The 12836-nt window shown below is 46.4% G+C and overlaps 1 protein-coding gene across 1 annotated transcript in view; it reads right to left on the bottom strand.

Moving 5' to 3' along the window:
- Positions 1–12836, bottom strand: part of DNAH2 (dynein axonemal heavy chain 2) — a 106656-nt gene that overhangs the window by 34520 nt on the left and 59300 nt on the right. Inside the window, exons 39-50 of the mRNA XM_012775826.3 lie at positions 12373–12500; positions 11879–12031; positions 11490–11615; positions 6468–6686; positions 6131–6248; positions 5791–5927; positions 5077–5214; positions 4829–4987; positions 1913–2065; positions 1622–1713; positions 1097–1295; positions 720–944 (exon numbers count right to left, since the gene is read on the bottom strand). Coding sequence (XP_012631280.1) covers positions 720–944; positions 1097–1295; positions 1622–1713; positions 1913–2065; positions 4829–4987; positions 5077–5214; positions 5791–5927; positions 6131–6248; positions 6468–6686; positions 11490–11615; positions 11879–12031; positions 12373–12500 — 1847 coding nt within the window. The remainder of the gene's footprint in view (positions 1–719; positions 945–1096; positions 1296–1621; positions 1714–1912; positions 2066–4828; positions 4988–5076; positions 5215–5790; positions 5928–6130; positions 6249–6467; positions 6687–11489; positions 11616–11878; positions 12032–12372; positions 12501–12836) is intronic.

Below are 12836 nucleotides of genomic sequence, written 5' to 3'. Positions count from 1 at the left end.
TTAGGGAAAGCATTTTTACAGTATTTCAAGTCATGCAGTTGTCTGTATTTCATTGTTATAATCCATGTAGCCAAATTAGAAAATACAGGCAAGTAAATAAAAAAACCTAACATTTTGATGTCTTCTAGATTTTCTCTTTTTTCTTGTAAATTGTAAATATCTATGTGTGTGTGTGTGTGTGTGTGTTCTCTCTCAGAAATATGAGTATATCATTAGGGAGTTTTTGACCCTGAGTGCCAGATAAATGGGCACCCAGGATCAGGCCACTGACTAAAGAAAGAGAAACAAGCTGCTCAGCGCGCAGAGGGAGGGCCGGGACTGAAGGCAGATGCCGGGGTCGTGGGCGGGGAGCTGGGGAGGTCACTGCAATGGATGGGGGCAGAGAAGACACAGCGGTGTGGAGTTTGGACCCTGGGCTCCTGCACAGTTCCGGGTGGGGGGACGGGTTGGCATGTGAGTATTGTATCAGAGGCCTGGAAAGCAGCGGGAGTTAGAGGACAGGATCCTTTGGTCACAAGTGTAGGGCGGGTTAGTGAGGAAAGTTAATATTTAACAATATTAATCGGAGTCGATAACTTAGGAACCCAGATGTCTGGGTACTGAGGAAGAGGCAGGACACTGCATGCGAAGAAATAAGGATGGTAGGAGGATAGCCTGGGGTCCCAGTGGAGCAGGGACTGAGCCTGTCACAAGGGAGAACAAATTCTTGGGACACTTACTCGAATGTACTTGATGGTCTGCTTTACACGGTCGTACCAGAAGCCATAGTCAATCCAGAGGCGAATCAGCTCCAGGGGTGGCTGGGACCCAAACATGTCCTTAGCTGGCATATTCAGGTCATCCATAAAAGTGATCATGCTTTTGCCCCCGAATGGCACATAGACACCCTTGGTTCGCTTCTCAACCCTGCTCTCAATGATGCTCTGCACGTTGTTGGATGTGGTCTGGTGAAAGAGGTACAGAGTGAGTGTTCATGTCCCCAAGAGACATACGGGGAGAAAAAGAGGGGTGTCAAGCAGGCACTGGATCTCAGGGGAGAGCAGAAGGCAGGGAGAGCACGGGGAGCTGGCAGCCTGGCCCTGGGTCCCCCACACACCTGTGCAGACATGTTGACAATTAGCACCGACCACTGGCTGGAGGGCAAGGACTGCAGGACGCTCTGGGCAATGGAGGTCTTCCCAGTCCCCACGGGACCCACGAGCAGGACAGGATTCTCATTAGCCACCAAGTTGCTCACCAGGTAGTTGTAGCGAACAGTGTCAATGGTGGGCACCATGATCTTGTAGAAGGGGGCACTAGGGAGGAATAGGAGCCATGTGTGTCTTGAAGACCATCACCCACTGCTTTCTAACTCCTGCTTCCTTCTTCCTCCCAGTGTTTATCTTCCTTGGCTTCACCACCCTATAATCACCAACCCTGCCTCCTGGGGGTCCTGGGAATTGGGCATTCCCTTAAAGTCCCTGTCCTGAGTCCTGTCCCTAGGTCCTCAAGAGTCAATCCTTCTCTGGGACCCACCCTCTCCTCTTTTCCACTCACTGTTGCTCCGAGGCCCGGTCTCTCTTTCCACCTCTCCCACCAGCTGCAGCCCCAAGCCCTCCCCACACCCAGGCCCTGTTCGTACTTTGAAGGGTAGCGCCAACTCTTAGGGAGCTTATCTTCAAATGATGTCCAACTCCGCATCTTGGGGTCCACAAAGTACTCGTACACCGTGTCCTAGGGAGGGCATGTGTGTCAGGTTACCAAAGCCTTCCTTTAGCCCTCCCCAGCCCAGAGGATGAGCTCCCAGACCACCGTCGGGGAGGAAGAGAGCTGGGCCGGCAGGCTGAAACGCAAGCAGAGCCTGAGGACTGGAGAGGCCTGTGGGGTCTGGAAAAACAGGACAAATAGGGCAGTTGGGTGTGAGCGCCCTGACCTTATTGGGAAAGGAGCCCTCGATCTCTCGGAGGTAGCTGTCAATCTTCTTGCGGCCCTCCTCATCCACGGAGGCACACACAGACCAGATCATGCTGAACACAAATGTCATCTCTACCATAACACTATAGTTCTCACTGTCAGCTGGGTTCACCTGCCAGGAAGGAAAGAAAGGAAAATACATAATCCACACCTATAAGAGATGGAAGGGTCTGTTTGGGGGTCTCCCCGTATGTCTCTTGGGGACACGAACACTCACTCTGTACCTCTTTCACCAGATCACATCCAACAACGTGCAGAGCATCAATGAGAGCAGGGTTGAGAAGCGAACCAAGGGTGTCTATGTGTCATTGGGGGCAAAAGCATGATCACCTTTATGGATGACCTGAATATGCCAGCCAAGGACATGTTTGGGTCCCAGCCACCCCTGGAGCTGATTCAGCTTAGAGTCTTCCTCCTTTCCTGGCTCTATTTGGAAAATCACACAGTTGTGCGTGTTTATCTACAACCTAATAAAAGATTTAGATAAACCCGAAACTTCCTCAGCTCAGCAGTTGCCCTGAACTTCCTCTCTGCTGAGTCATAAAGACACAGTGTCATCTGGCCATACCAGGCCTGCTCTAGAGAAGCACCCATGGGTGCTCAGGAGATAGGTCCAGGGACATTCGTGGTGACTGGTTTGTAATTGCAAAAAAATTCAAGATGACCTTAACATGCACCAGCAGAGGGATGGAAAAGTAAAATGTAGTGCTCTGCCGTGGAATAGTGTATAGCAGATAAAGCTATTAGATGAACCTGCATGCAGCAATATAGAACTTTAAAAAAGCGTATTTTTGATGTAACAAGCATGTTCGGTATACAGCATGATGCACTTTTTAAACACTACATTTTCTATGGATACCTAAGGGCTTGCATGTAAATGGGCATTTATCAAAAAGGCCAGGAATGACACAGACAGACATACTACAGTAGTTAATTGTGCGACAGGGGAAGGAGACCAGGATTGAGAAGAGGAAGGTGATCAATAAGGACTTTAGCTTTATAAGAAAAATTCTAATTTTTATACAGAAAACTAGATTCAATTATTACTTGTGTAGTCAAAAAATAAAATTGAAACTGTACCAACTTAATAGTGGAAACGGCATATTTAGAGCTCATGCTCTCAGCCCCCACCCAGGGACATGTGACAGTTCTGTCCTTCTAATGGTGATGGAGCTCACGGGGCCGTCCCAACTCTGCCGGGCCCTTTGGGGGAAACGACCAAAGACAGCTCGGCACCCTCCATGTCATCCCTGACCGCTGTGTGAAGCTGCCACAGGCCCATGGGCAGGGAGCTCTTGACGATGGCTCTGAATTAAGATCCCTAGCACCACAGGTAATGTGATTTACAGGGCAGTGTCTCCTCCAGAATGCTGGACTTGGTCTTGGAATAATCCTCAATACTCAAAAGACAAGTAGGAAATTATGTTGAGAAACTTTTGTCCACCATATCCAATCCAGAGGCCCTAGTCTGTCCCTGAACCCCCAACACACAGCACGTCTCGCCATCCTGGTGGTTGAGTCCTCTCCCCGTGGTCTCTGCTACGCTGAGGAGCATCAGCACATAAACACCACCCGCCACACCCGGCTGCAAACACCACCCCCTCGGCCAGGACTGGCTGCTGTGCGTCTGCGTTATTGCAAAAGCCATTCTTCCCCTCCACTCACTGCGGAAGCCTCCCTACCCGGCCAGTCCTCCTTGGCACTTGTGTGCCACTGACACTATATAATCCTCCTCCTCCCACATATTACCTTGCAAGTTCATCTACATATTTTTAATTTATTTATATGTAACTGTACCAGGAATGATATATATTGTTACAGGTCTTTTTTGTGTGTGTTTCTTTGAGACATCTCTGCCATCCTTGGTAGAGAGCAGTGGCGTCATTGTAGCTCACAGCAACCTCAAACTCCTGGGCTCAAGCGATCCTCCTGCCTCAGCCTCCCAAGTAGCTGGGACTATAGGTGAGCATCACCACACCCGGCTAATTTTTTCTATTTTTTGCAGAGACAGAGTCTTGCTCTTGTTCAAGCTGGTCTCAAATTCCTGACCTCAAGTGATCCTCCCACCTTGGCCTCCCAGGTGCTAGCATTACAGGCATGAGCCACCACGCCCAGCCTGCTATAGGTCTTAATTGTTCTTAATAACATACAACTATAGTAACAAGTGATTATCTGGCAATGTTTTTTAAAACAATACAAACCATTTCTAGGCAGCAATTTAATCTCAACAGACAACATCAAATTTTTGTCCTTATTTCATCATTCTAAACTGAGCAAAACTATTCAGAAAGCTTAAATATCCATTAATCTGAAAAATTTAAAAACCCTTCACATCAGATTAGGCTGGGAACTCCCTCTAGCAGAGATGGTATCCCAAAACCTCACATATACCAAGACCTATTATAAATGTTTGCATTTTAAAAGGATTTTGAACTATCTTCAATTCCCAAAACATGGGTAGGAAATTACAGCCAGACCCACTGTGTACCATACTCAATTTAAAATCCCTAGTCTGACACTTTAGCTCAACACACACACACACACACACACACACACACACACATGCGCATGCACACATATGCACATGCATACACACAGACTTGCACACATGCACACGCACATGCACACACACAGAGACATACGCACATGCACATATACACATGCTTACACAGAGACATGCACACATACGCACATGTACATATGCTCATGCACGTACATGCGCTTCCTCACTGCCTCCCCTTGGTCACGGAGGCCTCCCCTTGGAGTCTCTGCTCCACTCAAGCCCAGAGTTCAAACTCTCTGAGACACACCGTTTCCCTGAAGTTGTCCTAGTGAGGTTATGGGACAATTGTCCTGGTCTGGGCCCTCCCCTTACCCCATTCTCTGGCGTGGCCAGGGCGGAGTACAGCTTGCAGAGGGAGATGATACCACTGTACTCGGGCAGGGGCACCAGCTCGCTGCAGTTGTCCTTCTTAAAGGTCAGTATCTTGTTGATGAACTTTTCGAACATGCGTTGCAGGGTCTCAGTCTCAGCCTGGAGTTGAGTAAGAAGAGACTCCTTATTGACTCCTGGGTCCCGTGGGCCACCCTGGTGACCTCCCCTCTGCTCAGTTCCCTTCATACCTTTGGCCTCTTTTCTAGCCATGACTGAACATAGGGCTTCCAGCCAAGGTCTACGTAGTCCGTGTAGACCATCCCGCAGCGAGAGACAGTGGCTGGAGAGGCCACGGCCAAGTTCTCCACTTCGAACAGGAGAGACACCTAAGGACATACTTTCTTTAGATGAGAAACACCTCATCTTCCTCTCCATCCCCCCACCAATAATAATGAAAGCACGCCAGAACCCGATGCCTCCAGTTATGGCTATCAAGCACCATGTGTGGCAGGGAGAATAGGGGCCTTCGGTTTACAAATGGTTTGCTTTTAAAAGAAATTAGGGCTTAGTCAAGGTCATCCTTATGAAAAATCACTCCTGTGTTCATGTCGTTCGAGTGGGTGGCAAGGGCGTGCGTGACAGCCGTGAGTTGACACTCCTGGGTGACCCGGGAAGCTCATGCCTCCTGTGGCCGCGGGAACGCATTGAGGCCGCCTGGGACCCCACGTTGTGTGCTCGTACACAGGAAGTGCTTTCCTATGATTGCTCTCCTACAGTCGCTCGCCATGCTAGGCAAAGCATTTTTGCTTCAGCCACAGGTTTCCCTGAATCCAGACTCCTCCTCCCCAGCTCTTTCCTACAGAACTCATTCTTCTCTCGGATTCCTGGTGCTCTCCCAGCCCCCAGCTCAGGCCCCCCACGTTCCCACCCTGCAGGCCCGGTGGTCACTCTGCATCCTCTACCTGCTCAGGCATTGCGATGCGCTCGCCGTTGATGAGGGTCAACACCTTGTTATCATCCATGACCGAGTTCATGCTCTCGATCCACAGTGTGTCCACGGGGCCATCAAAAAGGATCCACTTCTCATCGGGTTTCTCGTCTTAGTCGAAGGTGGATGATAAAGAAACCAGGAAACCGCACCTCTCACCTCCCTCACGCTCACACTCTTCCGAGATGCAAGCCTACACTTCCTTGTACTTCAGCATTCCTCCCCAAATTTGAGCTTCTTATCCCCAGACCCCCCACCACTTTCCCCAGGAGATTTGGGTATCTGCTCTCCCCACCCCGTGATCCTTTGGGTACCTGCACATGCTGTCCGCATGACGCTGGACAAGATGCCATCTGTCCATTCATTAGTGTTGAGGTCATATTCCCCATACAGCTCCCCTAGGGACAGTGCCTTGGGGTTCAAAGGGAACTCCTAAAAAATGACACCAGAAGGGGTTCTTGAGTTACAGGTAGACAAAAATCCCAAGATCCCCTTTACTTCCAGCCCCTCTCCCAGGTACTCAAAGTTCCCCCTCTCTCTCATCACTCCTGGGCCTCCATGGACCCAGGCACAGCCCTCCCTAGCCCCCAACCAGCACGTCTTCCTGCTACTCAGGCTCCTGCCACTGACTCCCCTGTCCCAGCTCCGTACTTTAACAATGTTGAAGTTGGGGTCTCCAGCACGGCACAGAGAGGACAAGGAGGCCTGCAGGATGCGCCACGAGGTGGTCTTGCCGCTGCCTGTGCCACCCACGATCATGGTGGAGTGGCGGGAGTTCTTGGTTTCGTACAACTGTAAGACCTTGGTGAGGGTGAATGGTGTGCTCTGCAGGCCCATGTCTCGAATCTCCTGCTCGATAGTCTCCTGCAGCTGAGGGAAGAGAAAATACAGGGAGTGGAAGAAAAAGGATGAGGCCTCCAAAGGACTTTCAAAGTCTCCCCCCGTGCATGGGAGGTATGTTCCAACTGTTAAAAATGGCACCTTTGCACTCTAGCAATCATTCATTCACTGAGAATCTGGCTGGTTACAGCTAGGACGTTGGGCTCTATAGAAGGCTGACCTGGTTCCCAGCTGTCAGCTGTGTGATCCTGGATAAGTTACTTCTCCAATCCTCAGTTTCCTTATCTATGCAACGTAGGACATGTAGCTCTAACACATTTTTTCTATTGTTACTCAATAAATATTTATTAAGCCTCTACAGTATGTGCCAAGCACTGTGCTGAGTACGAAATAGACCTCATCCTATTGCAGAGCTCACAGTCTGGTGAGGGAGCCTGATTGATACTAAAGAAATCATCACCTAAGTTAAAAAGTCATGCTTAAGGAACCATGACCCATATGGATCAATCCCAGAGCAGCGTGACATTTTCAAACACACAGCTCATGCAACCAAGTAATTTCAAATAGATGCAAGATGTTTACTTGTATTTCTCAAACACCACTAAGAGGCCTCACCAACACAACTTCCTTCCACTATCTGAGAATCGGTTTTGTTAGTATGTTTGTGTGTTTGTTAGTATATTTGTGCATGTTTAATGTCACACCAAAAGTTTAATGTCACATTTTCTATTTATTCAGTTAAAAATATTCTCTAATATCTTCTTTGACCCATGAGTTATTCAGAATTGTATTGCCTAATTTCCAAACATTTGGGCTTTTCTAATTATATTTTGTTATTGATTTCTGGTTTAATTCTGTTGTGGTCAGAGATTATTCTCTGTATAATTTCAACCATTTGAAATTTATGAGACTTACACTTAATAATCTAGCATATGGTCAATTTTGACAAACATTCCATGTGTAGTTGAGAAGAATGTGTATCTGAGATTATGGATGCAATGTTCCTTATGCATCAGGTCAAATCTGTTAAAAAGCATTCAAATCTATATCTTTATAGATTTTTTTGGTCTGTTTTCTTTGTCAATTTATAAGGGAAATATGTCAAGATCTCCCACTAGGGTTGTGGATTTATCTATTTTTCCTTTTAGTTCTGTCAATTTTGTTGTATGGATTTTGTAGCCATATTATTAAGCACATACAAATTTAGAATTGTTATATCTTTCTGTGCCTTGGTCCTTTTATCATGACAAAATATCTCCCTTTGCCTTTAATATTGCTTTCTGCCATAAAGTCTACTTTGCCTGATATCAGTAGTTAACGCTGTGATCAGAAAATGTGGTCTGAATATAGTCCTTCAAAATTTTTGAGGCAGATTTATGGCCTTTACATTGTCAATTTTCCTAAATATTCTATGTGTGCTTGAAAAACGGTTATTCTTCAATTCTTGAGTGAAATTTCTCTAGATATCTATTAAATCAAGATTTTTTATTGTGTTGTTCAAATCCTCTATAATCCAACTGATTTTCAGTGTGCTTGATCTATTAGTTACTAAGAGATGTTAAGATTTCCACTGTGATAGTAGGTTTGTCTATTCCTCCTTGTAATTCTGCAAAATTTGTTCTGCTTATTTTGAGGCTATATTATTAGGTTCATCCAAAATTTAGAATTGTTATGTCTTCCTGGTGAATGGAAACTTTTATTATTATGAAATGGCCTGCTGTTTCTAGTAATGCTTTTTGCTTTAAAACCTATGTTGTCCCACATTGCTACCCTACCTTTCTTGTGATTGGTATTTACCTAATATATCTTTTTCTATTTTTTGACTATTCTTTGAACCTTTGTCTTAAGTTTTAGGTGTGTCTCTTGTAAACACTACTAAGTATTAGTTTAACAATGCATACTATTCAATGTGTGATTTCTTTTCCTTTCTTGCACAACTTTTTCATTTTCCCTATGGGCTAATAGTTGCTATATGTTTATTTGCTTAGTTTTTATATACTTATCTCTGGCACACAATTCCAAACTCTAACAGATGACTAATACTTTCAAAATGATTTTCACATCAGGGATCAATTTCTTCTTTTTAAAGAAATCCTCCTGGAGCCTTCAGACTTGCTGCAATCTGGATTGGCTTCCATCCTATGACCAGTGCATGGCTGCCATCCTATGACCTCCACTCGCCATCATCCCAAGGATTATGTTAGCCTCTCGCTTGCACTCAATCCTGTTTCCCACGTTCCCTGTCATGGTATCATCCTGAATTTTAGTAGAGCACACTCTCTAGTAGCTTTCTGAGACAGGATACATTGGAAACATTATTTTTTTCCTTTTTTTTTTTTTTTGAGACAAAGTCTCACTCTGTTGCCTGGGCTAGAGTGTCGTAGTGCCAGCCTAGCTCACAGCAACCTCAAACTTCTAGGCTCAAACAATCCTCCTGTCTCGGCCTCCCGGATAGCTGGGACTACAGGCATGCACCACTGTGCCTGGATGATTTTTTTCTATATATTTTTAGTTGTTTAGCTAATTTCTTTTTCTATTTTTAATAGAGACAGGGTCTTGCTCTTGCTCAGGCTGGTCTTGAACTCCTAACCTTGAGTGATCCTCCTGCCTTGGCCTCCCAGAGTGCTAGGATCACAGGCATGAGCCACCACGCCCAGCTAGAAACATTTATTTTTTGCGTGTGTGTGAGTCTGCATGTCTGGAAATGTCTCTGATCTAGGCTTTTCCATGACAGGTTTGTTGGGTATAGATTTTGAGGTCAGAAATAATTTTCCTCCAGAATTTTGAAGGCTGCCTCATTGCTTATGGATTCAATGTTGCTATTGAGAAGTCTGGCGTTCTGACTTTATCTTTGGTATGTCACCCCTTTTTTTCCTTCCCTCTTGTTAAATCTGCTCCTCATTCTAGTGTTTAAAATTTTCATACTGATGGGCCTTTGTCAGGATTTATTTTGTCTGTTGTGTCATGCACTTCTGGGCACTTTAATTTTGGGAACTTACATCTTTCAGCTCTGGAGATTCTTCTGGGATTGTTTCATTACTGATCCCATTCCCTCCATGTTCTCTGTTCTTGCCTTTTGGAACTCTGCTATTTGGGTGCTACCATCTTTGCTGTTAGAGGCTGTCCCCAGGTGTCTGCTGAGCCTGGCTTTCTGCTCATAAATGAGGGTGGAGGACAGCCAGCTGCATGGAGCTCTCAGCGTGTGGGTGGGGCTTGCAGACTGGGAGTGGCCCTGTGGGTCATTTTATCTGGGACTTTCACCGGGAAATTTCTGTTGTCCATGTCTTGGTCATTCCTCTTGGGCCAGATTCCCCAGAGGTAGCTCTTCCGATTTCCTGTCTGGCTGCCACTCTGGGAGCTTAGAGACGAAAAAAGGCTACGGATCTCAGCACTCAGAGGGACCTTCTGATCCCCACATGTAACAGGGCACACTCCTGTCCTCAACTCCACCTGGTGTCCCCAGACCAGACACCTATTGTTCTGCCCTCTGGTTTTCCGCACAGTTAGGGGAGGCACAGTCACCCAGGATCCCAGAGAAGGGGAGATCTAGCAACCTAATTGTTTCCAAAGCAGTTTGCCGCCAATTCTCCTTATTTTTGTTATATCTCCTTTCCTCCCCTGGCCCACGCTCCACTTACAGAGATACCTCATCCCACAAATGCTGAGCCTTCCAAAGACAGCCTCTCAATTTTCTCCTCTTCCAGCCTCCTCAGGCTTGCTAAGTAAGCCACAACTTGCTCATTTTCTTTCTATGTCTAAAATTTAGCTTTTATCTCCTTTTCCATTTTCCCTATTCCTTTGGGTATGGATAGCTCATAAATAAATCTCTTTAGTGTAGTTATAGTGGATTTTAATCTACTTTCTTTTTTTTTTTTTTTCCTCCCCTTGAAGTGCTGCCCAGACTGGAATGCAGTGGCACAATCATAGCTCACAGCAGCCTCGAACTCCTGGGCTCACAGGATCCTCTCACCTTAGCCTCCTAAGTAGCTGGGACTACAGGCATATACCACCACACCCAGCTAATTTTTTATTTTTATAGAGATGGGGTCTCTTTATGTTGCCTAGGCTGGTCTCAAACTCCTGGCCTTAAACAATCCTCCTGCCTCAGCCTCCCAAAGTACTGGGATTACAGGCATGAGCCACTGTGCCCGGCCTTATTTCACTTTCTTTACTTGTAAGTCCTCTGTCTCTCTGTTGAGATTTGGGTTTCCCACCCCCCAATTATAACATTTTCATTTCTAGAAATTCCACTGGTTCTTGTTCAAATCTACTTTGTTTAGAAGTCTCTTCTTGCCAGCTTAGAAATGCATTTAAAAAGATATCCATTATATTTTTATCCAGCATTTTAGTGGTTTCAATTGAAAGGATTATTCAGGGTATCTAGACTACCATATTGCCAGAGAAGAAAGTTCTTATACTTTCTAAAACCCCCTTCCCCCACCTTCCATTCCACTGCTCTCAGAAATCAAACAGCTCCTAGCAGTCTCTCCTCAAAACTCCCTAAATGAGGAGAGAAGTAGAGGCGGGAGAGGCCTGATGCCCAGAGAGACAGGGCAAAGGCCAATGGATAAGAGGTTTCAATGAGGTCGAAGCACGGTGGTGTGGAAATACTTGAGCAGGAACTCATGTCAGGGGCATAGGGAGTTGTGGTCAGAGAGTAGAATGTTTGCATAGGTCTATATCATTTGATAGACAAGGAAGCCCAAAGAGAGGTCAACTGTATTGCTCAAAGTCACAGCTAGTAGGTGGCAGAGCAGGGTCTGGAAGCCAAGTTTCCTGTTCCCAAATGCACACTTATCTGTGAGATCGGGGAGAGTATTTAGGAAAAAATACCTTGCCATAGTCAAGGACAGGCAGCTCGATGCTGGGAAATAGGTCCTGCACGATGGCGTTGAACAGTGGCACATCCACTGAAGTCAGCTTGGCAATATTCATATCTCTCATTGAGAGCAGCAACACCTGGATGGGAAAGACAGAGACTTGAGCCTAAGCCAGGGCCTAGGCACTTCCGCTTCAGAGGGCTTAGGGGCAGAAGGCAAGAACAATGGCTACCCCAGCTACTGTTTAGCAATAAAACAGGTAGAACTCGGCAACATGGGGACAAGGCACGAGGGTTCCTACCCTTTCCCCGCAATGTGGGGAAAGAGAAGGTCTGAGAAACTTTATTGAAGACACATAGGACCAGTCACAAGGGAGGTTCAGGGCCAAAGGCCTTGGTTTACCTCTTCATCAGTCAGATCCGGCTGTAGGCGGCGCTTCTTGCCAGAATAGCGCAGAAGGGAGGTGAGGGCACGCAGGCCAAAGTCATAGTGGTCCTGTCTGGAGAGCTGCTGCACAGCCAGTGAGTAAAGTGTATACACCTTCTTGGCCAGAATCTGGGGAAACAAAACAGGAGAAAACAACCCGTCTCCCCACAAATCCCTGTGCTTCACCTAGGGACAGTTCCAGACACAAGAAGCTAGGTCCCAGGACTCGAAGCAGCAAGGAGGTGCACTATGGACAATCCTAACAAGGAGTCCTTGTGAATCGTGCTGTCATCAGTTATTGACATCATAGAGAAGAGACCTGCCTCCTCTGAATTCTTCTGCCTCCACGTCCTATAGTCTAAGTTCCTTATAGGATAAGCTGATTTCGAGGCCTTCAGGGGGTTCCTCTGTCCAGGGAATAATTATGATAGGGAAATAAAATAATTGCAGAAAAGGGATTAACGGAATACCTTGCAGTTGCCAAAGCCCTCCCCAAAGAGAATGATTTCTGCAATAAGGGTAGAATCAGGCACCACCATGGCAATCGGACGGAACATGGATTTAAGATTTTCAGGAAGCTCTGTGCGGCCAGCATAGCCTGGAAAACAATGCCATTTATTTAGAATCATTTATTTCTTCCTCTTGACTTGCTTCCCAAAACCCACTTCCCAATCAATCCCATTTTCCCCAGCCCTAATCTTTTCCCCAACTCCAACTCCAAGATCGCCACCTTTCTCATCTTAGCCCAGGCTCTTCCCCTTCCACTCTGGTGGTCTTTCCTGTCTCTGGTCCTTCCCCTGCTTCCTGCATGGCCCTGTGCTAACCCAAATCCCATCTCTCCAAGTTCTTTGTATAGCTCACATCAGTCCTGATAGAAATCCCAGCCGTTTCTCCGATTCTTTCCATACCTAAACCCTTTCCTATACCTATTCAC

Source organism: Microcebus murinus, chromosome 18 (genome assembly GCF_040939455.1).
Source record: "Microcebus murinus isolate Inina chromosome 18, M.murinus_Inina_mat1.0, whole genome shotgun sequence".
NCBI classification, from domain to species: domain Eukaryota; kingdom Metazoa; phylum Chordata; class Mammalia; order Primates; family Cheirogaleidae; genus Microcebus; species Microcebus murinus.
This window is presented reverse-complemented; position numbering and strand designations above follow the sequence as displayed.